Here is a 27912-nt window from a genome sequence, read left to right as displayed (position 1 = left end):
TTTTTTCTTTTTCCTATCAAAGGGAATGACTATCTTGGGATTTTTAGCTTGGTAGGAATAACAGGTTTTGCATACAGGAAGTCCTGGAAGCTATCTCTGGCATCTCCAGTTAAAATCTAGGCCATATGCCCAAACATTTGGGAACATGAAAGTGTGGGACCTGCTACCAGTCAGATTAATGACCAGGGCTAGGTCAGATGATTTGGCTGTGCTACCAGACCCCTGCAAATGTGCTATTCTCTACAGTTATGATTAAACTTGGGTTATGGTCTGGCTCTTTAGAATGTTGAAAAGAAATATAATGCTTCAATCACAGTAGCAGAAATGTTTGCTAAAATGCAGATCTTGAATACTATTTATTTATTTATTTATCCAATTTATATGGCTATTCATCTCTGCTAGAAACTGCTGGTGAACACGACTGGCAAGCATTTTAATAGGCATATAATTTGTAGGATCTGAATTCAGAATGGAAGATCGCTTCAGCCATAGGTATGGTGCTTATTGCAAGTAAGTCTATATATTTCAATCTTAATGAGAATTTGCCACAACAATCTATTCTCTAGACACAGATTCTAGAAAAGATTTGGATGCTGTTGATTACAGACATTTTTAAATGAGATTTGGCTCACATCTCAAGAGCAGATCATTTCATTTTGTTCAGAATCAAAAAAAAATTATTATTGGGACTTACTAAAAGTCTTGATTCAGAGCAGGGAGTGGGGGATAACTGAGATATAAGGGAGTATATAGCAGACCTTTTAAAACAATTAAATCCATGTGCCTTGTTTTCTTTTCTCCACAGTGACACTGGAACTCATTTCAACAGAGACAATAGCTTATCCAGGCCAAGTGGCAAAGCCATTTACCGTAAGGATAGCCTACTCTCCTCTTTCCAGATCATTCAGATGGAATCACATCCTAGGGGCCTAAAATGAAGTTGTAGCTATCATCTGCACATTGTCTACTTTCTTGTATAGGAGTACAAGTATTTATGTATTTATGCCAAGAAATAGCCTAGTGGGAAGATGATGATGATGATGATGATGATGATGATGATGATGATGATCATATTGTCAACTAGATGTTTAGACTTGATCTGGTATTTTATCTACCTATCAAGTCCTTCCCTAGGAACTGGGATAGGCAGATGTTGTTTGGTGTATTAAAGGTATTTAGGATGCAAGCTGTACCAAGTAAAGCTGCCTTTTGCAATTGACTAAGGGTGATTTGTCAGTGCTGATGGTGTTCATGTCTTGCCCCAGATGTTTTAGAACTGCACCCAAAGTATCTAGTACTATTGGTACTATCTGTGCTTTCTTTTGCCACAGTTGTTCTATTTGCAGTTCTTTGTACGTTGTGATTTTCTCCCGTTCTTTCTCCTCTATTCTGCTGTCTCCAGATACTGCAACACCCACTATCCCAATGTTTTATGTCTTTTTTTATGCACAATTATTAAGTTTGGAGTGTTATGTGGCAGGTGCTTGTTTGCTTGAATTCTAAAGTCCCAGAACACTTTGACTTCTTCATTTTGTACTGCTTTCTCTATTTTGTGGTCCCACCTTGCTTGCGAGCAAATGGTATTTCTTGCAGATATTCCAATGGAACATTGTTGCTACTTGGTCATGCCATTGTTTGTAGTCAGTCTGTGCAATCTTCTTTCAGATGGTCCACTGTTTCTTCAACTTCTTTGCCAAGGCTGTCTTCTGTCTTCTCAATTCTGCCTTTATATGCGTATGTTCTTAAGGCTTGGTCTTGAGCATCCAGAATTAATCCCTCTGTCTCTTTCTTCAACTTTCCTGCTCTTATCCATTGCCAGATCTTGTTATCTGTTTTGTCTGCCATTTTTAATAATAATTTGCCTTGCCATGGCTCTTTTCTATTCTTCATTTGGTCTTTCTTGCAGGGCAGTTTGATCTCTCCAGTACTCAGTAAGCCTTCTTTGTATGCTAGCTTCAGTGCATCTTCTTCACTGTCGTATCAATTATTCTTCCAATGCCCTTCTTATTTCTTCAGCCATCTGATATACTTGCAATATTCCATGCCTACTTCTGTTCCTTGGTAAATAAAATCTGACAACGCTACATTGAATGAAGGGCACGATACATTGTCATTTTTCTGATGTTGCTATCTGGGACTTTTAGTTCTGCTTGAGTCCAGTCTACTATTCCAGCTGTGTATCTAATGACTTGCCTAGTCATTTATTTTATTTATTTTTTTATTTTAATTCCATTTATATCCCGCCCTTCTCCGAAGACTCAGGGCAGCTTACAAGCTTAGCAGTAGCCTTCATTCTATGTATATGCCTGCTTATTATTAGGGCTTTCGGGGGGCCCCAAGCGGCATTATTACAAAGTCAGCTTATTGCCCCCAACAATCTAGGTCCTTAATTAATTTATTATTAATTATATGTTGCCTAACTACCAAATCTGACTCTGGATGGTTTATAAATTGTTGAAAACATTTAAAAATAAGGGAAGAGCACAAAAATAACACAAAACCAAGAGGAAGAAAAAGAGAAAGCAAACCCAAATAAGGACAAAAAAATGGAAGAAAAGAGATGCCAAACCTCATTGCCAAAGGTCTGGGAAAAGAGGCCTTTGAAACACCAGTATGGTGGTGATGGGGACATTTGAATCTCATTCCACAGAGAAGCTGTGCTTCTGAGGTCCCAACAGATGGCAATGTTTAATCAAAGGTACCCAAAGCATGCCAACCTAGCCAAATCAGAGCATCCAGGAAAATAATATGGGAAACAGGTGGTCCCTCAAGTAACCAGGCCCTATGCCAGGAGTGTCAAACTTGCAGTGTCATGTGACGTATCGCAATGTATCATGACTTTTTTTCCATTGCCGGCAATGGGGTGGGCGCAGTTTTGCCATGGGCTGGCATTTTGACACCCCTGCCCTATGCCATGTACTTTCTTACTCTGCATTGAAGAGAGGAATATCAGCTGACCCTTATGCATAAACTACTTTAGAGAATGGAAGCTTCCCCACTTCCTTCTGTTATTTTTTCTGATGTAAAAAGAAACAACCCTCTCCTCTTATTAATTCCATATAATTGGCACATAAAGCGGTCCTGGACAAGCCAAGACATGTAGAACCAAACCCTGCCTTCCCCTGCCCTCCAGGACATAAACTTTCTCTGAGGTTTTGGGTACCCACTACAAACTACGATCTGATTGCCATCCTAATGAATACTTAAAGCAAAAATTAGAGTTGAACTCTGCCTTTCCCCCCCCCCCCCACAGGTCAGAGGAAAGAGTACAGTCGAGCTATAATGACGGCTGAGCATGACGTCCGGGATCGGGTGGAGGTAGGAAAAAACTTTGAAAGCACAGAAAGTTCCCTAACATTCTGCTCAGTTGCATTTTTCTGTTATACTCTACATAAGCCTCACCCATTGCTCGATGAAAGAATTTTGGGTCCTTTTGTGCTGATCTTCTTGAAGAAGAGATTACCTGGCCATTGGTTCAAAATGCTCTGATGCTGAGCTTCCTGCGTTGCATGTAGAGTTAAATATGATGCTTGACAAGATTTTGTCGGACTCCATAATCCTGTGCTTCCCATGGCTTTTTCTTTACCAGTTCTCTGGTCTTAACCTGTTAAATGATTTTACAGAATGGGGAAGAACAGAAACTCAGCATTAAATAACATCCTTAACTTACACATATTCAGTTTACCATTCATTCATAAATTAGTAAGTTTACAGCCTTCATTGTACAGGTAGCCTTCAATTTACAACCACAACTTCTGTTGCTAAAATCGCAATGGCCTTAAGTAAATCATGCGGTTGTTAAGTGAATCCATCTTTCCCCATTGACGTTGCTTGTTGGAAATGTTGGAAATGGTGATCATATGACGCCAGGATACTGCAATTTTTGTAAATACATGGTGGCTGCCAAGCAGCCAAATTTTGATCATGTTGGCAAGTTGCAATGATCATAAGGGTGAAAACTGGTTGTAAGTCACTTTTTTGAGTGCTATCACAACTTTAGTCACTAAACAAATAGTGGTAAGTAGAGGACTACCTGTACGCTCAGAGGTTGCCTTCACGCATCCAGATGAATGAAGATAAATTAGGACAAACCCTATTATTTGCTGTATTCACGCAATATGATTAATTTGATGACTGAACTAGTTCATTTTGTTTGAATAATATACTGAAGCCCAAACCAACCAGACAGTCTTGCTTTTCAAATTATGCTATTCAACCCCACACCCCACACCCCATCTAGGCTTCATGTTGCATGAATGCAGCCCCATGTAATTAGCCTGGTTAAGCATGTTACATACATACAGCCACAGGTGGGAACTCACTTCTCCTGGTACACATTGATCTGAATATCTGCAAGAGACTGGGGCCTCTTCTTCTGACAGGAAGTTATTTTGAATTTCAGCATTAGAAGCTTATATCCTTTCAGTGATTAATATTTAACTGATTGATCATCTGAATTTTAATCAGATAAATTTAGAACTGTTTTCCTGCAGATGGAATATTAATTTCCCTACCTTTAATGTTTAATATTTTTCCATTCTTTCTTACAGTAACATAACAACTCTGAATTACTTGTAAATATTAAACCGTTGTGTAATTAATGATTATCTACCTAGTTTAATGAGTTATACTTTGCATCTGTTGAACAAAATTCCCACCATAAATTAATCATTTGAAAGATTTTGTTGTTTAATAAACTAAAGCAATTAAAGTTAACAGCATATGCTATATATGCAGCACAGATGGCCCTTCCTTACAGTACTTCGTAGTGCCTCTTATGGACTGATCCTTTCACAACAGTTACATATACACTCAGATTATGCACTAAAGAACTAAAGTCCATATTTGATCCACAGCATCTTTTGACTTGTACTATTGATGGCAAAGAAATCAACAATGTGGACAATTGTATTGAGCGGCTCAAAATGATGGATGCCCAAAGCCAAGTGTGGGGCCAAGACATGCTTTTGCAGATCAAGGAGAACAAATTGTTGCTGACGGACATAGAAGCTGAGGTAAACAAAGCTTCTGTATACTTTATTTCACATCTAAGGCTAAATATCTGAACAGTGGCCATCATACTGCTATTATATAAGACATGTAAAATCCCAAGGAATATCAAGTAACTACTGTCTGCTCATGTTCCTCATGGATTGTTGGCATAAAAAGTTGTGTTCTTTTCTTCAGACCAGGAAGGCGGCAGCATGGTTTTTTCTACTACATTCTGTGTGTTTGTTCGTTTTTGCCTACAGGAAGAGCTGGACTGCTATTCCTTGGAAGATATCCAGGAATGTGTCTCCATCCTTAACTGTTGTATTTACAACTCCATCTTGGCCATTTCTGTGAAAGAACTGAACCAGCAGAAAACTAGTATCTTGCTCTTCCAATGCGAGCAGATTGGGGTAATTACAGCATGTCCTTAATTTGGAGGGGACAGACCTGAAAGTGGCCTAGAGCAGGGGTCCCCCGGGCCACGGCATGCCAGCAACCGGTCCACACAAACAAGCAAAGCCCCATCTGCGAGATGCAGGCAGCACACAAAACCACTCACCTTCCGGTCCATGGAAAAATCTCTCTCCTCCAGCCTAAAGACAAACTGCATAATCTGCATAATAATCTGAAATCCATAATGCAATATATCTGAAACTGACACTTTTGCTTAAAAAAATAGCAGTCCTACCAAATCTCATTTGGATCTATGGCACTAGGAGAGTTAGGAAATGGTTCCCCGCCGCCAGGAAGACACTGATTGTCAGATTTTAATAAACATGTGAGGAAGCTTCCATAGTCCAAGTCCTAATGGATACTCTCTTCCTAGAGTTTAACATAAGGTGAATAGCAAAAAGAAATTAGCCCCTTATTATCTTATAAGAGTGGGAAATAATTTGCTCAGGTATGAGTCCTACATCCTGCATAATTATCAAAAGGTTAGCCAAAGGAAATGTTCTGCAGTGCTTCTGTTGCCATAGGATAGTACAGAATAACTGAGTTGGAAGGGATCTTGGGGGGGTCTTCTAGTCCAATCCCCTGCTCATTTCTGTGAAAGAAATGGTATAGGAGACCATTCAGACAAATGGCTGTCCAGTCTCTTCTTAAAAACTTCCAGTATTGGAGCACCCACAACTTCTGGAGGCAAGTTGCTCCACTGGTTAATTGTTCTAACTGTCAGGAAATTTCTCCTTAGTTCTAGGTTGTTTCTCTCCTTGATTAGCTTCCATCCATTGCTTCTTGTCCTGCCTTCATGTGCTTTGGAGAATAGCTTGACCCCCTTTTCTTTGTGGCAGCCCCTGAGATATTGGAACACTGCTATCATGTCACCCTTAGTCCTTCTTTTCATTAAACTAGCCATACCCAATTCCAGCAACCGTTCTTTATGTGTTTTAGCCTCCAGTCCCCTAAATCATGTTAGTTGCTCTTCTTTGTACACTTTCTAGAGTCTCAACATCTTTTTTATAGTCATAGTGACGGAGAACAATTTGTATCAGACAATAACAGTACCATTCCAGTTTAAAGCAGGTCTGAATCCAGAGAGACCTGGAAATTGCTTCTTCTTTCTTTTAGGCTGACTTGTTGAAAATGAAAATTCAGAAAGCTATTGAGGAATGGAAAACTGAACGTCAGAATCATGATATGCTCAGGTAACAGAAGAGTTGGACATCTTCAATATTAACTTTCTATTCCAGATGCTTTATTGGTTACCTCAAGACATGATGATGATGATGATGATGATGATGTAAGTTTATTATTATAATTTAGGTTGAACTTGGAGAACATGTTGAATCAGCAGAGCAGAGCATCTTACATTGGCAACACCAAACAATTTCCTCAGGATTCTCCTTGGGACATGGAACCACGCTACACAGAATTCAGTGGTAACTGTATAATTCCTTTTTGCTGGAATGTTGCCTGCTAATGGAAGACATGCATTAGCTAAATAAAGGAAAAAGATGGAGGGAGGGAATGTCTATTGTCATAATTTACAGTACATGGAAATATGACCAAAGGAGAGAATTAGATTATTTACATGGGATAGATATATAATAGGCTTGAATTGTTCTTGGACTGTTTCCAATTTTGGATGCTCTGTATGGTGAATACAGTAGACCTGTAGTCTAGTGCTTCAAGGCCTATTGCTCAACAATAGACCATTTGCTTGTAATTTTCCTCAATATTCTATCTTATCTCCCACTGCTTTTCAATATATGCATGAAATTATTGGGATAAATATTCTGGAAAGATCAGGTTTGGTTATCACCAGTAAATTGATAGCCTCCAGTAATATGCAATATATTTCCTTTAAAAAAAATCAGGGAAGCTGTTAAAATCCATTGTCAGTGATGGGTAAAATGACAAAGAAATTCAAGCTTAATTCAGAAAGAGATGCTTCTATTCAGTTAAAAGCCAAAAAAGGGAATGGAAATTTAGATAAAAAAACATTCAAGATTGCAATTTGGGTATTCTTCTAGATTTAGAAGCCAAGATTTAGTACTGTAACAGTAACTAGGAATGAATTTCCCCCACTTCCATTATAAGACATTCAGTGTTAAGTGATAGCCATTCATTATGTGACAATAGCTATCTCTTTCACCCTTGGTATCCTTTTTAGAAGCAGCTGGGGTACACATATTTGGGGCAAGGAATTGAAATGGAAAGTCAGCTAGCTGGGTCATTATTGATTCTGATTATTGAACATTGTAGAAGGTGAACGGCAATTTGACTGGCAGCAGAAGTATGAAACACATCAAGAAGATGCTAAACTCTCCCCGATGTCGCAGGATAAATATGTAAAAATTGTAAGTACTCCATTCTTTCTTGGATACCATCTCTCTGCTGGCCCCACACTAAAATGTATTTCTCTATCTAGAGGGTAGCAACTGGAGAGCAGGATGTTGTTATCTAAACAAGTAGGGCAAGAAAACTGCATAGTTTGGAAAACTGCATTGTAGAAGATATCTCCCAATTTATTTGCAACTCCCCAACTCCTTAGGTTAATCATATTGTCTGGAGAGTATGTGAATTTTAGTCCAAACCCAACTGGAAATCTCCTGTTTGAGTATAGGAGCTATTGTGGTTGGTACAAAGTCTGAATGTAATTGTTTTGATGAACAGAGATTGTAATCATGAAGCACAGCTTCTAACAAAGCGTGACAAGAATTTCTAGAAATTGTCTGGAAAGATAGTCAAGATCTAAGAAGATGTTTAGCTAGAAGCCAGGATTACAAGCCAGAATAAGAGATTCTTTGATCTGGAGATCAATAACATTTAAATGATTGAAAATGTCTCTTTACAACTAATTAATTTTGCTTCTTTATGAGTGTTTTTTTCCCAGATCAGGGAAAGGAACCAAGTGAAGTAAATTAAACCATCACCAAGTTGAAAGCATAATCTCAGTGTTAAATCTCTGAATGGCAGGAAAAATGTACACTGTTAGTGGTCCCCCCCACCACCAAAAAAAGCTTTCAATAATACAGTATTTGAACTGGGTTTTTGTTCCTCTGTTGCGAACAGGAGATCCTGAACCATGTTCTAGATGATATTGAATCCTTTGCAAGAAAAGTACAAAAGAGCACCCCCCTGAGTGACAAGAAGAAAAAGAAAAAGAAAAAAGAAAGTGATAGCAATCAAGGTAACACTGCCAAAGAGAGTAGCAAGTGGGCAATTGTGAATTTCTAAATTTCCACGGTCTCCTGGAAAATAAAAGGGGGAGGGGGCATTAACTTATTCTGATCCAAACTATCTTTGATTCAAGTCTCTGAATTGAAGCTTTGCACAGATCTAAGGGACAGTCTCTTTTCAGAGTATTCTGAACAAGAGAGAAATGATACAAAGGAACAAGCAATATGAAACACGCTAAAAAAAACTCTTAAAAACTTTTTAAACTTTAAGTGAAAGTGTGTCACAATTGAAAGTTAAAGATGGCGACTAAACCTCCCCCTAAAACTCTTCGGAGTGGTGGATCTTCTCCGGTGCAACAATCATCGTTACAGGCGTTGCATCCTCCTGATGTATTGACACCGAAGGATTTACGAGATGCTCTGGATAAACATGCCCAGGTACTTTTGGAATCAATTAACCAATCAATGGGTGATAAATTTGCACAGATGGAGGAGAAATTGGAGAAACTGGAGGAGAGAATAGAAGAGAGGATGGAACAGAAGTGCAGCGTGATGAAGGTAGACATTTTGTCCAAAGTGCATAAAGTGGCGGAATGTGTGGAAGATTTGGATGAAAAAGTGGATGATTTGATTCAAAAGAATGCCATATTAGAAGCAAAAGTACGGGAGAATGAAGATTTAAGAGATAAAATGGAAAGAGAATTAAGTCTTGCTCAATATCACCAGATGCAGTTTGCTGTTAGAATTAGAGGCTTAAAAGAGAATACTAAGGAAGATTTAAAGCAGCTGGTTTCTGAGGCTCTTGAAGTGGTACTGAATCAGCCAGCATCTGAAATAAGAGAAGCTATGGATAAAGTGTTTCGTGTGAACTCATGGATTGCTAGACAGAGAAAGTTGCCTAGAGATGTCAATGAGAATTTGTTTAGAAATCAGAGAAATGTGGAGGAATGCAAACAGCGGATGAAGGATTTTTTTGAAATTAATATGAACAAGGGTACCTCTATGGATATGGTCTGGGATGCTAGCAAGGCCTACATGAGAGGGGTGTTGATATATATGAATAATAAACATAGACGTGCTGTGGAAGCTAGGAGGAAAGAACTGGAGAATGAAATAAAGGAAAAAGAAAAGGCTTTGATTTTGAACTCAGAGGATGTGAAGACTAAGGAGGCTATTAAACTGTTAAGAGGACAATTTGATAAATTAATGGCTGACCAAGTGGCAACCAATCTGCGGTTTGCCAGGCATAATACTTTTTGTAACGCTAATAAACCAGGTAGATGGTTAGCTTATAGATTGAGGAAAAAACAAAGGGCTTCTAATATAGATAAGATTGAGCACAAAGGAAGGGTTGTGTTTCAACAGGATCTTATCAAGGACGCTTTTGTGGATTTTTATTCTAAACTATATGCTAAGGAGAAAATTAATGAAAAAGACATTGATATATATTTGGAGAATGCTAGCATCCCGGTTCTTACGCAAGTACAAAAAGAGGGGATTAATCAATTGATTACAGAAGAAGAAATTTTTACAGCAATTAAGGAACTGAAGGTGGATAAAGCACCAGGTACGGATGGTTTGACTGCGGCCTATTACAAAAATTTACAATTAGAGATGATAAAACCGTTAAAGGAACTGTTCCAGACAATCCAGAGGGGGGGAAAGGTGCCACCGTCTTGGAGAACAGCTTTTATTTCCTTGATTCCGAAGGAAGACCAAGATGCTACTCAAGTTAAAAATTATAGACCGATATCGCTTTTAAATACAGATTACAAGATATTTGCTAAGGTTTTGGCTAATAGACTGATGAGGGTTCTGCAACAGGTGATTCATGGGGACCAAACAGGATTTATTAGTGGTAGGCAAATGAAAAATAATGTGAGGCATATAGTTGATGTGTTAGAGTTTTTGGAAAGGAACAACCAGATCTCTGCGGCGCTAATTTTTTTAGATGCTGAAAAAGCTTTTGATCAATTGAATTGGCAATTTTTGTTGAAAGTTTTAGATAAAATGGATTTTGGGGAAAATTTTGTGCAACCGATCAGGGCATTATATCAAAAACAAACTGCCCGAATTATAGTTAATAATAGTTTGACAGAAGCATGTAATATTGAGAAGGGCACAAGGCAAGGGTGTCCATTATCGCCCTTGTTATTTGTGTTAACATTAGAGATATTATTGACTAAAATACGGAATTCGGAAAAAATTAAGGGGATACAAATTAGAGATCAGGATTATAGATTGAGAGCATTCGCAGATGATCTGGTTGTTACAGTGACTCAGCCAGAGAACTCTGTTGTGGACCTGATGGAGATAATAACACAATATGGGAAGGTTTCTGGATTTAAAGTTAATACACAGAAAACCAAAATTTTGGCCAGAAATATGACAGTTTCGCAAAAGGCTCTCTTAGAAGGACTAACTGGATTTGAGATTGTTAAAAGGGTTAAATATTTGGGGGTGCTTTTGTCGCCCTCTAATACAAAGTTATATAAAAATAATTATGAAAAACTATGGGGGAGAATTCAAAAAGAATTGGAGAGTTGGGAAAAATTGCAATTGTCTTTGTTGGGACGGATTGCAGCAGTGAAAATGAATGTCCTGCCTAAATTTTTATTTTTATTTCAAATGATACCGATTCTTAAGAAAGATTCTAATTTGGAGGAATGGCAGCGAGGTATCAATAAATTTGTGTGGGCAGGGAAAAAGCCACGAGTTAAACTTAAGATTATGCAGGATACTCGTGAGAGAGGTGGGCTTAAAATGCCCAATTTTAAATTATATTATGAAGCTGCTGCATTAGTAGGAATAAGTGATTGGATTAATTTGACACAAGAGAGATTATTAAATCTTGAGGGCCATGACTTGTTGTTTGGCTGGCATGCATATTTGTTGTATGATAAGAAGGTAGACAATGTGTTTAGAGTGCATATTTTAAGACAGGCATTGCTGAGAGTCTGGAAGAAGTATAGACATAAGTTAGATTGCAAGATACCACTATGGGCAATTCCAAAACACGCAATAGAAAATATACATGCTGGTTTCAAACATGATGTGACTACGTACAAGGAGATCCTAAGTTTGGAAAGAAATGTCTGGTGTTTAAAATCATATAGCCTCTTGCGAGAAGAGAAGGTTGTTCAAAACTGGTTTCAATATACTCAGTTACGGGCCAGGTGGAAAGAAGACCAGAAAAATGGTTTTACAATGACTGATGAAAATTTGATAAAGCAAATTAGAAATCAGGGACCCGCACATATTAAACGGATATATCTTGCGCTGATAGAGATTGATTCGGAAACAGAACTTGTTAAGGATTGTATGATAAAATGGGCCCAAAACATCCAGGAAGTTATCACAATGGACACGTGGGAAAAGATTTGGGTGAGGAACGTAAAATTCACACAAGCTCAAAATCTAAGAGAGAACTTTTACAAAATGTTTTATAGATGGCATCTAGATCCTAAAAAGCTTGCAAGTATGTATCCGAATTATCAGCCTAAATGTTGGAGGTGCGGTGATGAAGACGCAACATATTTTCACATATGGTGGACTTGTAAAAAGGTTAAGGCTTTTTGGATAAAAGTCTGGTGGAACATGCAGAAGATTTTTAAACAGAGGATAAAGTTTTGTCCGCAACTTTTTTTGTTGGGAATAATTACAGATGCTACAGTTGTGGACACTAAGTTGATGTTGAATTTTATTACGGCAGCAAGACTTTTGATAGGTCAGTATTGGAAGAAAGAGGAACTGCCGACCATAGAAGAGTGGACTTTAAAGGTTTCCGACCTGGCAGAAATGGCGAAGATCTCGGCCTATTTGAAAGATCACTCGCAAGAACGCTATATTATGGAATGGAGAAAATGGATTGAGTTTATCCAGAACAAGTATAGGGTTAAGAAGTTTTATGTAGCATTTGAATGAGTCTTCTTTCTTTTTTTCTTTTTTTCTTTTAGTTTTTTTATATATATTCAATATTACTAAGGTTTGTTTTATCCTATATAAGCTAGAGAGTGATGGATTTTAGAGTTTATAGTTGTTAGTATATGGTTGTTTATGATTGTTTTTTTTTATATACCTTGTATTTAGCTCTGGGAAGTCGGGGGGGGGGGAGGGGGGGAGGGGGGAGAGGTAGGGGGGGAGGGAGAAGGGAGGGGGAGGGGGGGTTTTAAAGGAAAATTGTATGTTAAATCTTTTCAATAAAAAAAAAAAACTCTTTCCTCCGAACTTCATAGTGGCTAGTGGAGTTTTGAATAGGATATGCATTTAGTCAGGAACAATTTTACTGCCAATTATTTTTACTGAATTACCTAATTCCTAGGACATTACAATCCTGGAAATTGGGTTCCTTCCTTAATTATAGATTTTGCCTCATTAATTAATCAATCAATTAATTAATTAATTAATTCACTCGTGGCTTTGATTTTCTACCATAATCTCAAACTCTTTTGGTAAATTCTAGTCATCTCACACTAGAGAAGGTTTAATTTAAGAGCCAACATAGATATGTGTGAAGTTCATTTGCCCTATTATCATCAGCTCTCTCTATTTTTGAGATATCCTTTTGGGGTTATATACAGCCTGTCTGGTTTTTCAATTTCCTGAATATTATTATATAATCCATGATCATATTTTTGTATCCCATCATCACTTAAGATTTCCTAGTTCACTTATAAGACATTGGTGTTCTATTGACTGTGCATCAATCCTCTGTTATGGAGAAACACTTTAATGATAGGTTCTACTTTTTTAGATCATCAATTTCATATCTGAATACTGATTGTGTTCTAGATCCACACACTCTACTGTATAATTTTATTGAAAATTTTAAACAATTGTAGCGAAATTTTCAAGCACAATTTTTTAAGAATAAGACTAACAAATTGAAATAAAGCAAAAGAGGGGGGGAACTAAAGAAAAAGAGTAGCAGAAAAATAGAAAAGGAAGAAAAAAAATATAAAGAAGAGGCTTCCAATCTTTTTACAGCAGTTATAAGTACAATTATAAACAGACCTCTCCCTCCCCCCCTCTCTCTCCCCCTCCCTCTGAGGATAAATCCTGACTCTTTTTTTTATAATATATCCTATCTAATTATCAAAACCATAAACAGAAGTTCATTTTTTTTATTGAAAAGTCCACACAAAATATCCAGATTATATGATAGTGTCTAGATCCATACAATTTAAATCCGATGGGCTTTGTTTCTCTGAATGCTGCAGTGGTATATCTTATCAAATAGGGTTTCATATAATTTTCTTGCGTATAAAAAGTGTGCTTTATATATTACACTGAACTCATCCATAGCAAATCTTCGAATTTAGACTGCTTTTTAACTAAGTAAGAAAGTTGGAATTAAATTAGTTTATTTAACATTATGTTTTGATTATTTTTACTTAACAGGATTGCAAATGTGATTATTCCCCCGTGTATGTGTGTGTGTGTGTGCGCACGCACGCGCACGCACACGCATTTAACAGTCAGGTATGATAGTGTGCAACCTCTATCAGACCTGAAAGTCCTGCATGTGGAGATACCTGTCCATAGCCTTGTTGTCTTTTATCTTCTGGATTATTTTGCTAATGTGTCTCTCTGGTTCAGCAGCACTGCCCTCAGAATCTGAATTTGGAGAATGCTTCCAGAAGGTCAAGTACAGTTTCAATTTGCTGGTAGGTTTGCAACTTCTTTGACCTTGGCAGAAATTTCTCTATTGCCAATACAGTTGGCTACATTTCCTACTAGAAGAACTCCTCTTCAGGAATTCCACAGCACGAAATATCTGGGGCAACAGCACAAAGAGCTCCATTCTGTTTAGTCGTAGCTGTTTATTGCCACTGTTGAATTAAATTAGGAATATTTTAACTAATTAAAAAATCATGGTAGTCTGATAAGAAATTAGGAAACTAGAGAAAGATTATAAAGGTACCTATCTATTCACCAGATGTAATTGTATGGAGAATCTAAATGTACTGTATGTGCTTGTTGATATTTAATGCAGTTTTTCAGATGAAAAATGTTTCCCAAAGAAAGTCTCAGTTAAATCGCAATTAAAATTCTAGGCACATTTATGCTTTCAAGCATGATGCACAAATGATACAGATCTGACTTTATTGGAAGGGCAAATAAAGGGTATGCTTTATCAGAAAGCTATGATTGCACACTTGAATAGACCTGATATACATAGAATGAAGGCTACTGCTAAGCTTGTAAGCCGCCCTGAGTCTTCGGAGAAGGGCGGAATATAAATGGAATTAAAATAAAAATAAAAAAATAAACAGGATGGGGAAATTAGTCCAGACTGATACTCTGTGTAATTTGGAACAGAACCTTTTCCCAATCACTAGAATTATTCCCCAGTGAAAACAACTTGAACAATCTGGATTAGTAAAGGGTCCTAAACATTATCTTCACCCTTTCCTATGATCCATAAACAGATCAATTCCTCTGCCTGGTATCTATTGCAAAAAGTCACTCGCTAAATTAATTTTCTAATATTTTTTTATCTCCTGTAATTTGATCTTAAGACCCTAAATGTGACATGGCTGTTACCTCCCGTCATTTCCTCCAATTTCTTTATTTCATAAATACCATTGCTGTGTTCCTCCACAAGGTTGGGGCACCAAAATTCTTTCCAGTTTTGATTGTTCACATCTGAATTATCTCATTCTACCTGTTTGCTCAATGGCTGGATGCAGGTCTCGAGAAATGAACAGAAGGGAGAGGGTTAAGATTCCCCCCCTTTTTTTTGCTCATGTATACAGTATTATGTTTCTATTACTAAAAAAAAATGGAAGGAGAAAAGAAATTACTGGTAACAATACCACAGCTAGAGTTGTGTCATAAACTGGACTAAGCTGAGATTATTTTAGTTTGTTGTCCAGATCTAGCTGGTATTGTTTTGTTAATGGTTCAGAATGTTGGGCAAGAAATACAATGGATTTGACAGCTATTATGCAGTTAATTATGGGTTAATGTGTTGTGTAAGCCTAATCTTTGTGTTAACTGATCTTCCTGAACGGTTCCCATAAAGAAAAGGGGAGTGGAGGAAAAAGAGCTGAAGAATGGAGACCAAGATGAACAGCCCTTGAAAACGGCATTTTCTTCCAGAGATGGCCTTTCTTCATTTTTCTTTGCTGGTGGCCTTGCTAGAAAAAGGAAAGAAGCCATTCCCAGCTTCTCTTGGGCCCTAGCAGCATCCAACATCCCTTCCCCCAAATGCTGCAACTCCAACTAATACTTGAAATTGTGTTGTTGGTGATGGGGAGAAGAGACCAAGTTCCCAGTAATTACTCACTAGCTAGAGTTGCACATCATACCAATCCATTTTGTTTTGCTTATTGATGGTTTGTTAAATGTATCACACAAGTACACAAGAAACCCTGATTTACAAATTACGTTCATACTCTTTACTAAATCACACTTCTCAACCGAGAATCAGTGGTCCCCTGGGCACCCTAGGATACCCTAGGATATTTTAAGGAGGTCACAGGTGGAAAAAAACATGTAGTGGGGGGCACTGATAGGGCCATAGAAAAGCAAAGTGTGTATATTGCAAATACTGTCCTGTAGATGCCAGAAAATGCATCAATTACTGTTCAATAATGGGACTTGGACAGGGGAACTACAGGAGGAAAACAAGGTTGAAAGAGGGCTACAGGTGAAAAAAATGTTGAGAAATGCTGTATTAAACCAAAATATGTGATGGCATAGCACAATATGTGACTAGGACACCCGCCAGCCAAGGACCATGATAAGTCCTGCTTTTGTTTTTCTTTTATAAGAATCAGAGTCCTGGCCAGAGCCAAGTATCAGTCCAGAATATGCTTCCCACACCCAGTTTAATTTTTAATCCACCATACATGTTTTTCTTAGAGAAGGGAACTAAACATTAGCTAACTAAGCAACTTCAATACGATTATTAGAGGGTCAAATTATTTGCCAACACCAGGGCACATCATTGTCAGTTCCATGCCCAGAATCTAATCAAACCTAGCACAATTTCCTTCTCCACTCTTGCAATCTTCCTAATGGCTGGCATAGAGATTTCCAGAATTCCCAATCTGTATAGCCACTTGGAAAGCATCAGGTTTGGAAAAATTGACCGAGTACCATCTTTTGTTTAAATTTACCTAAAATGAATATTACTTAAGTGGTATGGTGATTAAGGTATTAAAACTAAAAACTGGGAGACCATGAATCCTAGTCCTGCCTTAGAATTCATGAATAAATTAATCATCAATTCACCCATCACCTTGGGTCTCTCTCTCTCTCTCTCTCTCTCTCTCTCTCTCTCTCTCTCTCTCTCTCTCTCTCTCTCTCTCTCTCAATCTCAATCTCAATCTCAATCTCAATCTCAATCTCAATCTCTCTTTCCCCCCTTCCCCAAGAAAGAAGGTGAGAGGAAACCACTTCCAAACCTTTGCCAAGAAGACTTCAGGAGGTAGTCGACTCTAGGCAATCACCAGGGGTCAACATTATTTTGAAGCACAAAAATAGCCCATAACCTGATAGGTAAAGGGAAAGGTTCCCCCGCACATGCGTGCTAGTCATTTCCAACTCTAGGGGCCGGTGGTCATCTCCATTTCAAAGCTGAAGAGCCAGCACTTGTCCAAGGATGTCTCCATGGTCATGTGGCCAGCATGACTAGATGCCAAAGGTGCACGGAATGCTGTTACCTTCCCACCGTAGTGGTCCCTATTTTTCTACTTGCATTTTTACGTGCTTTTGAACTGCTAGGTTGGCAGAAGCTGGGACGAGTAACAGGCGCTCACTCTGTTACGCGGCACTCGGGATTCGACCTGCCAAACTGCCGACCTTCTGATTGACAAGCTCAGCATCCTAACCCACTGAGCCACCGCGTCCCCTTCCATAACCTGATGTGGTCTAATTAATGGTTTACTTCCCTCCTTCTTCAATCTGTGAAATGATTTTTCAAAATTGTAGAAATAATAATTATGGGACTGTGCTTGTTTTTTTGCAGGGGGAGCTTGACCAAACCATACAACAGCCAAGTGCTCCTGAATTGACCAACCTCGTCTTCTCCACTCTAAGAACTGTGAGTACAGCAGTCAAGCAAGAAATTCCAGAGGTTTCTGGTGATTGTCTTTTTTTTAAAAGATTCACTTGTAAATAGAGAGCATTTTTTCTTATATAGTTTTTATTGAAAGTGTTTACATCATTAAAAGATAAACAAGAAAAATATATAAAAGGAAACTAGAAAAAAATAAAGAGCTGGAAACAGTACAGATAAACGAAGAAGAAAAAAAGAAGAAACAGCTTCCAATCTTCTTTGCAGCAATTGCAAACAATTTTTATTACTTTTTCCCATTTAGAATTGCATAATATAATTCCCTTCTTCCCATATTCAGCTTTTTTAATCAAGCGATCCAGAGATCAAATGTTGGTTTTTGTCCATTGTCAGCAAAAGGTCTATAAAAAGTTTTCAATCTTTTGTAAATATGGTTTCTGCTTATGTCACTAATCAAACAATTCAACTTTGTCATTTCTGCAAGTTGTATCATCTTCACAGTCAACTCCTCCATTGTGGGTATTTCTGGGTTTCTCCATCTTCGTGCATATAATATTGGGCTGTAGTTACCATAGAGAGAGAGGGATTTTTCCCCCTAAATCAATTAGGCACCCCAGAATTCAGATAGGTGTTCTCTATGCTCTAGCAATCATATTTTCTAATATTCAGAACCAAAATGCAAATGTCCTGAATGTTTCCCAGCATTCTTTATACCTCATTTTCTACAGATGACAAATGCAAAATGGCTGTTATCCAAGGCCACATGCTAAGAAGTTTCCTGACACATTAGAAATCTATGAAGGCAAAAAAAGACACAAGTGGAAATCACTTTTCTCATGGCTGTGTAGATCAGGGGTGTCAAACTCGCAATGTCATTCCTGGCAATGGGTGGGCTTGGTTTCTCCATGATGGGTCTGTCCCACAGGCCAGCAGTTTGACACCTCTGGTGTAGATGGTTGCAGGCAGGGTGTGGCTTAGGGCTTAGGCAATTACTCTGCCTCGTTCGTGGAATACAAGAAATAATCCAGATAACTTCATGTTCCATTTCTAACCATACTACATTTCTTACCCTTTTATCTTTTTCTTTCCTAAACACAATTCCAATATACAGGGGGGGGGGAAGTATAGCTATACTGTGTCTTCTGAATGTTAAACAATAAGAACTTTATCTCTCTTTAGAAGCATTCAGTGAATCAAAACCTGGACCGTAACAAAGTCAACAATAAACCTTGTGACTTCCCCTTGCAAGCCTTTCTGTCCTCGGAGGCTCGATTACATGGTCATGTTGCATTCCCTGAATCCCATGTATTCTCACTCATTCTCAGATTTTGTCCAGATGTCCCAGGATGAATCTGGCCTCTACAGTAGTTTTACCATTGCTGACACCTGCAGCTATTAATTTGCTCAGGCGCTCCTTGAATTATGATGAGCAGATTATTTGGAAGAATTTGGGAACTGCTTGGAATCAAACTAGGTAAGAGTTGTGAAGCCTTGAAGAATTAGTTTGCTTCTTCAATGTGATAAGAAACTAGGTTAAATCAGAATGCCAGCCATTGCATAGCACACTATAGCCAGAGCCATTCCATTAACATCATGCAGAGCCAATGCCAAAGAAAGCAAAATGGACTTTTGGCCAAATCTAGCAGGATTCTTCTTCATTGAAATTATCCTTGTTAATCCATGCTATCCCTGCATTTTGTTCACTGTGTAATTTTCAGTAACCCTGTCATTCAAGTGGATTTGTAACAGAGATTCTGAAGGAAACACTTTTGATGATCTGGATCTATTGTAGCTTGATCCACATTTTTATTACTCAATAAGTTCTCTTCCTACTCACAGGGAAGAATTTCCAAAGGGACAATCCTTCCCTCCCTACATACCCACATTTTCAGATGGATGGGTGCCTCCCAGGTCTACTTGGAGACCTAATGATATGGCTCAGGTGAGTTACTCGTGAATGGCAGACAACCACAGGTAGAGCAGAAGTAAAATCAGTATAAGAGAGAGCCATGATATGGAGAGCAGATGCTTGGCCATGAGCTTATAAAGCAAAAGTAGTATCTTGCCTGCCCTATACGAAGTCAGCACAATGTCATCTCAAATAGCCTGATTTTTTTATAGTTTCATATATTGTTCAAAGGCAATGTTAATTCTCATGGCAATACTCATTTAGCAAATCATTATATGTCTGTCCATTTTTAACATTCAGCTGTTCTGTAAATGCCTACAGATAAGAACTGCAACTCCCAGTATCTTGGGATAGAAGATAGTCATGAATGCAGCATAAATATTGCTGCCTAGCCTTATGGGAGCTGAACTACAACATATTTGGAGAGAACCAGGCTTGCCATAATTTGCAAATCAGTATGTCAATTAGCAATTGCAAAGAAAAAGCTTACTATATCATCAAAATGCAAAGTCTGCTGTCACATACAAATACATTACTGACAGTGCAGTTCTCCAGCAGATAAAATTTTATTGCTACTGCCAATACAGTGGATTCCTATGAAGTTTAAACATGTAAGCAAATAGCACGACATATTGTCTTTGCATACATTTGAAGCCATTTGTTTATTAAAACATTGTTTAATGTGTACTTATGATTAAGTTCACTTAAAGTAAGCTGTATTATTTTCTTATAGGCAAATGGAACCCAGAATAATTCTTCAGATGGGTATGTTCTTTTACCAGACTTTTTAGTGGATATACAGGAAATATTCCTGGCGAATGAAACTTACCTATGTGACCACATGAAAATTATTTTGACTCCAACAGAAAATGGCAGACATATAGAATTTCCATGCACCAAATTTACTCTAGAAATTGCATTCCAAGCATACCTACTCAGGTTACAATGGAATAAATACAATTAAGAATTAGAGAGCAGTTAAAATTTTGACAAAAGTAGTCTGGACACAGCTTTCAAAGAAGGAGAAGGAAAAAGGAGGCTGTGGTGACACCTTTAACACCATCAAACAACACCTGCCTATTCTATTGTAGGTCTTTGGGGATGTGGACAAAAATGTCAGATTTAGTCTAAGCACCTGGCTGATTATGTGACCAATAATAATAAATTAAATATATATGTTACCCATCTCCCAGCAACTCTGGGTGGTTTACAATTGTTTAAAATATTTAAGAACAAAAATCAGTTCAAAAATACCACAATACAAAAATACCACAAAAACAGAACAAGATACAATACTTTTGAATTATACTGAAATGATGTGTTCTTCAACGTACTTAGCAGTGCGTTCGTCTTTAGCAAAAAACATGTTGTGGTTTTTGCTAAAACAAATTAACATGATTACTTCTCTGAAATTGGCAAAAATGAAGAAATAGGACCCTGTCTATCGGAACGCTATTGCTAGAGTTGCTTTGGGGCATAAGATCTCCATAATATTCTCAGCTGCCAGGTGTGATGCCTTTGGGAAGTGGGAGTCAGGCTACTCAAATCCTGTAAAGGCCCACCCCAGCTGAGGTGTTTGGCCCACATTTGCAGAATCTAGTAGACGTTCCATCACAAGGGATGTGGCCATGTAGAGAACAAGGAGGCAAACTCTTTTCAAGGGAATTTTTTACATAAAAAAGGAAAAAGGAAGAACAGGCTGCTCATCTCCCAGACTTTTGTTCTCAAGGGCAGTTTTGTTTCCTCTTCAGGGCCTCCAATCCTCCCCAACTCATGCAAGCCATGTGTGATTTCCATGCACGGAATTCCCAAGAGCTCACTGTAAGGAAAGGAGACCTACTAGAGGTAAGACTGAAACTTTGTTCCTTTAGTAGATTGATCTCTTGGCAAGTACAGTGCACATGACTAACAAAGCTGCTTTTCTAGTCTTCCTGTATAGGATCAAAATCTACCTTGCTTCTTTACGTAAACACCATCAAAGTAATTAAAGGTATTGCAGCCCAATCATGACTAGGAAAGAGAGTAAATTATACCAGAGTATTTAGTTCTAAGTGGTATAAAAGACCAAAAAAGTAAGAACCAAAAAGGAGAAGATAGTTCTAATAATAATTCTTACTAGAAAACAGTGGCTTCTAGCTAGTTCAAATCGTTAAATAAAACCAGAACTGAAGTCTGGAATAGCCATCTTTGTGTAGAAGTCATTAATGCTGCAAATGATTCTCATAGGCTTTTGAACTAGAATCTGAAAGGAACAATGCAAACCAATGGTTTTCAAACTTGGCAGCTTTAAGTTGTGTGGCCTACTGTAGACCTTAGGATGCCTTTTACCCAAACTCCAAACTTTTCTTCATAACCTTTACCCCAACTGGTAATAACCTCTTTGCAATAGCACATAACTTTGCCAAGCATTCCCTATAACATTTTCTTAATGTTTACTGCCATGCATCATGAAACTTGGCAATCACACTAGTCGTTCTGAACTTGTACTAATGGCACAGGAATCATCTTTATGTATTTATTTAGAAAGCATACACAATCACCCTTCTAGGCAGCCCACAGCAACAACAGTACAATAAAAACATGAAATTCAATGGTGAAAAAAGTAAGGTTCTGTATTTAGGCAATAAACCCCAAATACACAAATATAGTATAGGTGGTACCTGGCTCAATAGTAGCAACTGTGATAGGGATCTTAGAGTCCTAGTGGACAATCACTTAAATATGAGCCAGCAGTGTGCTGCAGCTGCCAAAAAAAGCCAACACAGTGCTAGGCTGCATTAACAGAGGGATAGAATCAAGACTACGTGAAGTATTAATACCACTTTACAATGCCTTGGTAAGGCCACACTTCAAATACTGCACCCAGTTTGGTTGACATGATGTAAAAAGGATGTTGAGACTCTAGAAAGAATATAGAGAAGAGCAGCAAAGATGACTACGGGATTGGAGGTGAAAACATTTAAAGAATGGTTGCTGGAATTGGGTTTGTCTAGTTTAATGAAAAGAAGGACTAAGAGTGACATGATAGCAGTGTTCCAATATCTAAGGGGTTACCATAAAGAAGAAGGAGTCAACCTATTCCTCAAAGCACCTAAAGGTAGGAAAAGAAGCAATGCATGGAAACTAATCAAGGAGAGAAACAACCTAGAACTAAGGAGAAATTTCTGGACAGTTACAACAGTTAATCAGTGGAATGACTTACCTCCAGAAGTTGTGGATGCTCCAAAACTGCAGGTTTTTAAGAAGAGATTGGACAACCATTTTTCTGAAATGATATAAGGTTTCCTGCCTGAACAGGGGGCTGGACTAGAAGACCTCCGAGGTCCCTTCCAACTCTGTTATTCTGTTATTTTGTTCTATTGAACTCTCCTATTCTTTAGATTTTGGACCAAAGAAAAAGATGGTGGCTTGCCAGAAATGCCATGGGGGAGAAAGGCTATATTCCTAATAATATTCTGGAATCTAAGGATCAGACAACACATAAAGAATATAATCCAGAGCAAGTAGGTACAATTTTCTGTTGCGTCATGTGGCATTGCAGAAACAGATGCCTAATGCTAGGTGTTATTTCACATAATCACTCCTCCCCTTCTATATAAAATTAAAACATATCTAGGGAGCAGCTATCTATTTGCAATGTGATACAAAATCAGAAAAAGTATACGTTCTCTGAGAAAGGGGCATCTCTGCCTACTTTGTTGGAACCAGCTGTTTAGTTTTCTTCAGACAGAATTGCTCTTATTGGCTATATCTCATTGGAAGTCCCCTCACTGAATTCTTCTTAATATCCAGATTAAGAAATATCCTGAATTCTGAATTCATGGAGGAAAAATAGCAAGAAGTCTCATCCCAAATGCTTAGGTTTGGGGGAGGCATCACAGAAATTAAATTGGTATTTAGTGAAAGCAGGCATTCTCAATCTGCTGTACCAATGTGTAAGTACGGAACTGAGTCATTATGCTAGAAATTTATAAAAACAATTGAAGCATCTAGCAGCAGCACTTGAGATTACTGTAAATTTGTATTAATTATACTTTCACACACACTACCCACTGAGAACTGGAAGGAAAAACTCAGATCTTCAAGCCCAGTTGTTGAAACGTATTGACTGTAATTACACTTATTTTTAAATAGATAGGCTTTTAGAAGCTTGAGCAATTAATATTCTCTTTTTCCAATAAATCATGTTTTCCCTCTGTATTCAGGTTTCAACAGGTTTCAGTGATCTCCAGCCAAGTTCTTCACCAGCAGAAGTCACAGTTTGGCTCAGGACAAAAGGTTTTTCCAAGATGTAGGTTTTACTGTAATAAATAGTCCAATAAATCTGATTCCGGTCATGGCTGATTTGGTTATTCTAATGCTTGATGTCCATGAGATGAAAAATTGTGTAGAGTAGTAAACTCTTTCTTCACTTTCAACTCTGTTTAGTCCCTTGACATTTAACATTCCTGCAGATGTACTGCAGCTACTAATCGCAGCAATCATACTATCACTATGACCAGAGATGTCAAACTGGAGATATAATTCTAGATGCTGATATTTTACAGAAACTATAAATGTAAATTTACTTTTAAGCAAAAATAGAGCAAGAAGAGTGCGATAATACTAACTTATACAGGAAATACCAGATTGCACATTTACAGTCAAACACAAGCTCACAGATCCAAGTGTCAGAACCAGGAGGGCCATGTTCAGTCATTCAGCAATTTTCAACTCTTAACTACAGAGAATGGTTGGTTGGAAATTGAGAAACCCAGATTGTCTATTTTCAACACCAATAGAAAAGATGCACTGTAGCATGGCCTAATAAACAAAGCATAGAGAATCGGGCCCAACCCCCTTTTCTTCTTCGGCATTCCTCAAGGGTGACTAATTTGATTATGTATGTACCTTTTGGTTATTTCAACAGCACAGTTAAATCCCTTGGCATCTTAAATGGTAGACAGCTACTGTCATTGAGCCAAGAAGAACTGAAAATGGTCTGCCCAGAAGAGGGAAGAAAAGTCTTTTCAATGCTTGCAGGAGTTAAATCCCCACCGCAGGTAAGACAATGTCTAAATCTTGACCGTTGAATCAATCTCATGGCTTTCCAATTTGCTGAAAGGTATGTTGTCATATTGTCAATGTAGCTTTGGACTGGAATTCAATCTTCTCTTTTTCAATGACACCACTGAAGGAAGGAACTAAAACATTAGTTGTCAGACTGTTCTGGATTTTAATCAGACATTGTAGGCTGGAGCTGCCCTTTGAAAAAGGACTTGGGCTCTGAAGTCCACTAAGGGTTTGGCAGATGAGACCAATGAGGATGGACTCTTTCTGAGAGTATTTTGAGGGGGAAAAATTAAAAGGGCCAGAGGTCTGCCTTAATATAAGTACATGGTTCCTGCATCCCCCACAGAACAGTAGGATGGATGGATGGAGAGATAGATGGATTTATTTATTTATCATTCATTCATTCATTCAATTTATAGGGGGGAATTGAAGCTCTCTGAGCTTGGTTGTTTTCTTGCCAAAGTTTCATTATCCAAACTAGGCGACATCATCATTACTAGAACATTACTAGAATAATGTTACCTAATTTGGATAGTGAAACCCCTGCAAGAAAACATGCTCAGAGAACACAAAAGACTCCTCATTTCAACCCCAGGCTTCTTTTATCGGTATCAATTTATGTAACCATACATCTCGCCATAGTGATTCTGGGTAGTTAGCAGCAGTTCAAAAAAGTAACAAAAATTAAGTGCTTTACCAGCACCTATGATAAAAACTAAACAAGCAGCAATTAAAATAACCATGTACAGTAAAGGTTCTGACAATCCTGCACATGTGCCCAGGAACACAAGCACATCTTCAGGACCTTGTAAAAGGCCACCAGGAAATGGTGTTGCAGAAACAGAAACAGGGTAAAGAAGTTTGATGTAACTATCCACAGATGACTACAAAGATGGTGTGGCATCAGCACATACAGTGGGTTCTACACTGATAGGTTACTCCTTATTCCTTGTTACTTGATTATTTAGCTAGGGAAGATGTGATAAATTAGCACATATGTTTACTTCATCTATAAGGAAATCTGGATGCGTAATTCGCACTCCTACGTGCAAATCATGAGGTAGTCACACCAAGCGCATAAGTAAACACTGGATCATTTTTACCACTAATTTCTTGGCATCTTACTTTTAATATCATAAATTCATGTGATAGTATTGTGAAGGAAAAATGGCATAATGAGCACAAGGGAGCAAAGAGTAATATTCTCCTCGCAATGCTTTATAAGCAGAGTGTTGCAAGACAAAGACTGCTAAACAGAAGAGAAGTGAGGCGGTTTGAATCCAACCTTAGGCATTTTGTAATCTGGGGTGCTGTTGTATTTCCTGTCAAGGATACTTGTCTAAATAATTGTAGCACAAAAATGTGCTGTAAAATGTTAACCTATTTCTCCAAAGATAACTCTTTCATTTTTTTCTCATGAAACATATACAGTATAGTATTCTTCCAAGCCAACTATTTATCTTGGGGAAAAAGCAATACAATATATTTTTTTGGAATACTGATAAAAGCTTTTTCATGTGCAAAGCAACAAAACACTAGCCAACTATTGGTAGGTAGAATTTAGGGTGCTCACTTCTGCTTGAAATTTATTGAATGGCCTTACAGTATTAAGCACACCCACTACATTGCTGAGGATAAAAGCACTGTACACTTACTTCTATACAATACGATCCTGAGCAATTCAAGGGGTATGAGTTAACTATAAACCATGGTTTGCAGAATAGTGAATTCTGAATTCACATAATACCAAGGCGAAATTAATCATACCCCACTGTAATTTTCCATGGTCAGTGTATTTTTTTTTTACAAAAATGGCTAGTTTATCTAAGTTAGGGTTTAATCTCTGTACTTCTTTTCACAGTAATGGTCCTCAGCATTAGCTTTTGCAGATCTCCTAACCCATTCCATCATTTATTTTGAAGAGATCATCACTGGATTAATGGCACAACTCATTGAAAATATTATTAGCTGCAGGGTAATCTTCAGTCCACTGATTTTCCAATTAGTTTGTAATTGCCGTGTTTAAGAATAGCATTTAAGAGGGCTTTAAGATGCTTCTGTAAATGCTGTAACAGGTAACACGCTTGCCATTTTTAATTATCTCAGGAACATCTGTAAAGGGCTGTGTTTGAGTGTGAAAAAAGACTATATCAAGAAAATAGCTATGAAGGATGGAATCTTAAATGGATCTTTTAGAACTTAGAAGAACTTTAAAGACAACTTTGGGGAAGCCAGTATGTTCTGAATAATGAATCTGATTTGGAAGTACGCTACCTTCTCCAAGTGAGGATAATTGGAATAGGGGACAAAAGATTAAAAGTGTAAAAGACTATATTATATTAATAGGTATTCCATCCCCAAATTTGTAGTTAAGACACACGTTAATAGATTCAGAAAACAATAATTCATCTTTCCCAAACAACTGGCATATCATCCACGTAATGAAAAGGCTCCAACAAGCCAATTATTTTCATCCTCACCCCAACCATATTAGTGCTACTTACAGATAAGCAGATTCTTTTTGGATAATGTCTCATCATTATTTACAAATACAGTTTATGACAAGAAATAGAAGACTCAGATTGCTCATTCCTTCTGATGTTTTTTCACACCTCTGAATTAGAAATGAAGAAAATGATTCTATGTATTTACTGGTTCAGATATACCATTTTATGAGTATGTTGTGAATATATTTTGAGTATATTAGGTTTACTTTGCAATTTGTCCATTTGTCAGTTTAGAAATATTTTCACTGATTCGTTGCTATAAAATGATGGAGAGAAGTTGGACAGAAAAATGAAGTGATTGCTAAAAAATAAACAATGAACCTCTTTTCTATGCAAGTAACGATGTTTCAATTAATTCCAAATTGTGCACATGTATTCATGTGAGATTTGATAGCTTGTAAATTTTGAGTTTGCAAAAAATATTGGACAGTTGACTCATGATTCAATTTCCATTAACATACTTAAAGCAAAATCAGAATGCATGGTTTTCTGATGTTGCTAATGTTAATCTAACTTATTGTTATTTTGTTTAATCGAGCTTATTTAACTATGTCTTATATGCAATGGAAAATAAAATTAGTAGCCTTTTATATTGGTGAGACCAATATATTGGTGAGACCCCTCCTCAAGAAGCCTGCTTTGGACCCGGCTGTTTTAAATAACTATCGTCCAGTCTCCAACCTTCGCTTTTTGGCGAAGGTTGTTGAGAGTGTGGTGGCGCATCAGCTTCCTCTATTCCTGGAGGAAACTGATTATCTGGACCCGTACCAATCGGGTTTCAGACCCGGACACAGCACGGAGACG

The 27912-nt window shown here is 37.7% G+C and overlaps 1 protein-coding gene across 1 annotated transcript; it reads left to right on the top strand.

Moving 5' to 3' along the window:
- Window positions 1-469: 469 nt before the first annotated feature.
- On the top strand, window positions 470-26719 carry EPS8L3 (EPS8 signaling adaptor L3; the record flags this gene model as incomplete). The annotated part of the gene is made up of 19 exons (XM_081325469.1): window positions 470-510; window positions 806-870; window positions 3254-3318; window positions 4857-5015; window positions 5253-5402; window positions 6562-6638; window positions 6757-6872; window positions 7699-7793; window positions 8509-8626; window positions 14217-14281; window positions 17593-17667; window positions 18966-19114; window positions 19480-19582; window positions 20283-20314; window positions 21301-21394; window positions 22930-23052; window positions 23755-23840; window positions 24459-24591; window positions 26708-26719. The coding sequence occupies 19 exons, from the start codon at window positions 470-472 to the stop codon at window positions 26717-26719; spliced, it is 1758 nt and encodes a 585-aa protein (XP_081181595.1).
- Window positions 26720-27912: the final 1193 nt, after the last annotated feature.

Source organism: Vipera berus, assembly GCF_964194415.1.
Source record: "Vipera berus genome assembly, chromosome: 3".
Taxonomy (NCBI): Eukaryota; Metazoa; Chordata; class Lepidosauria; order Squamata; family Viperidae; genus Vipera; species Vipera berus.
The sequence above is the reverse complement of the archived record's forward strand: the minus strand, read 5'-3'. Positions and strand labels throughout refer to the sequence as shown.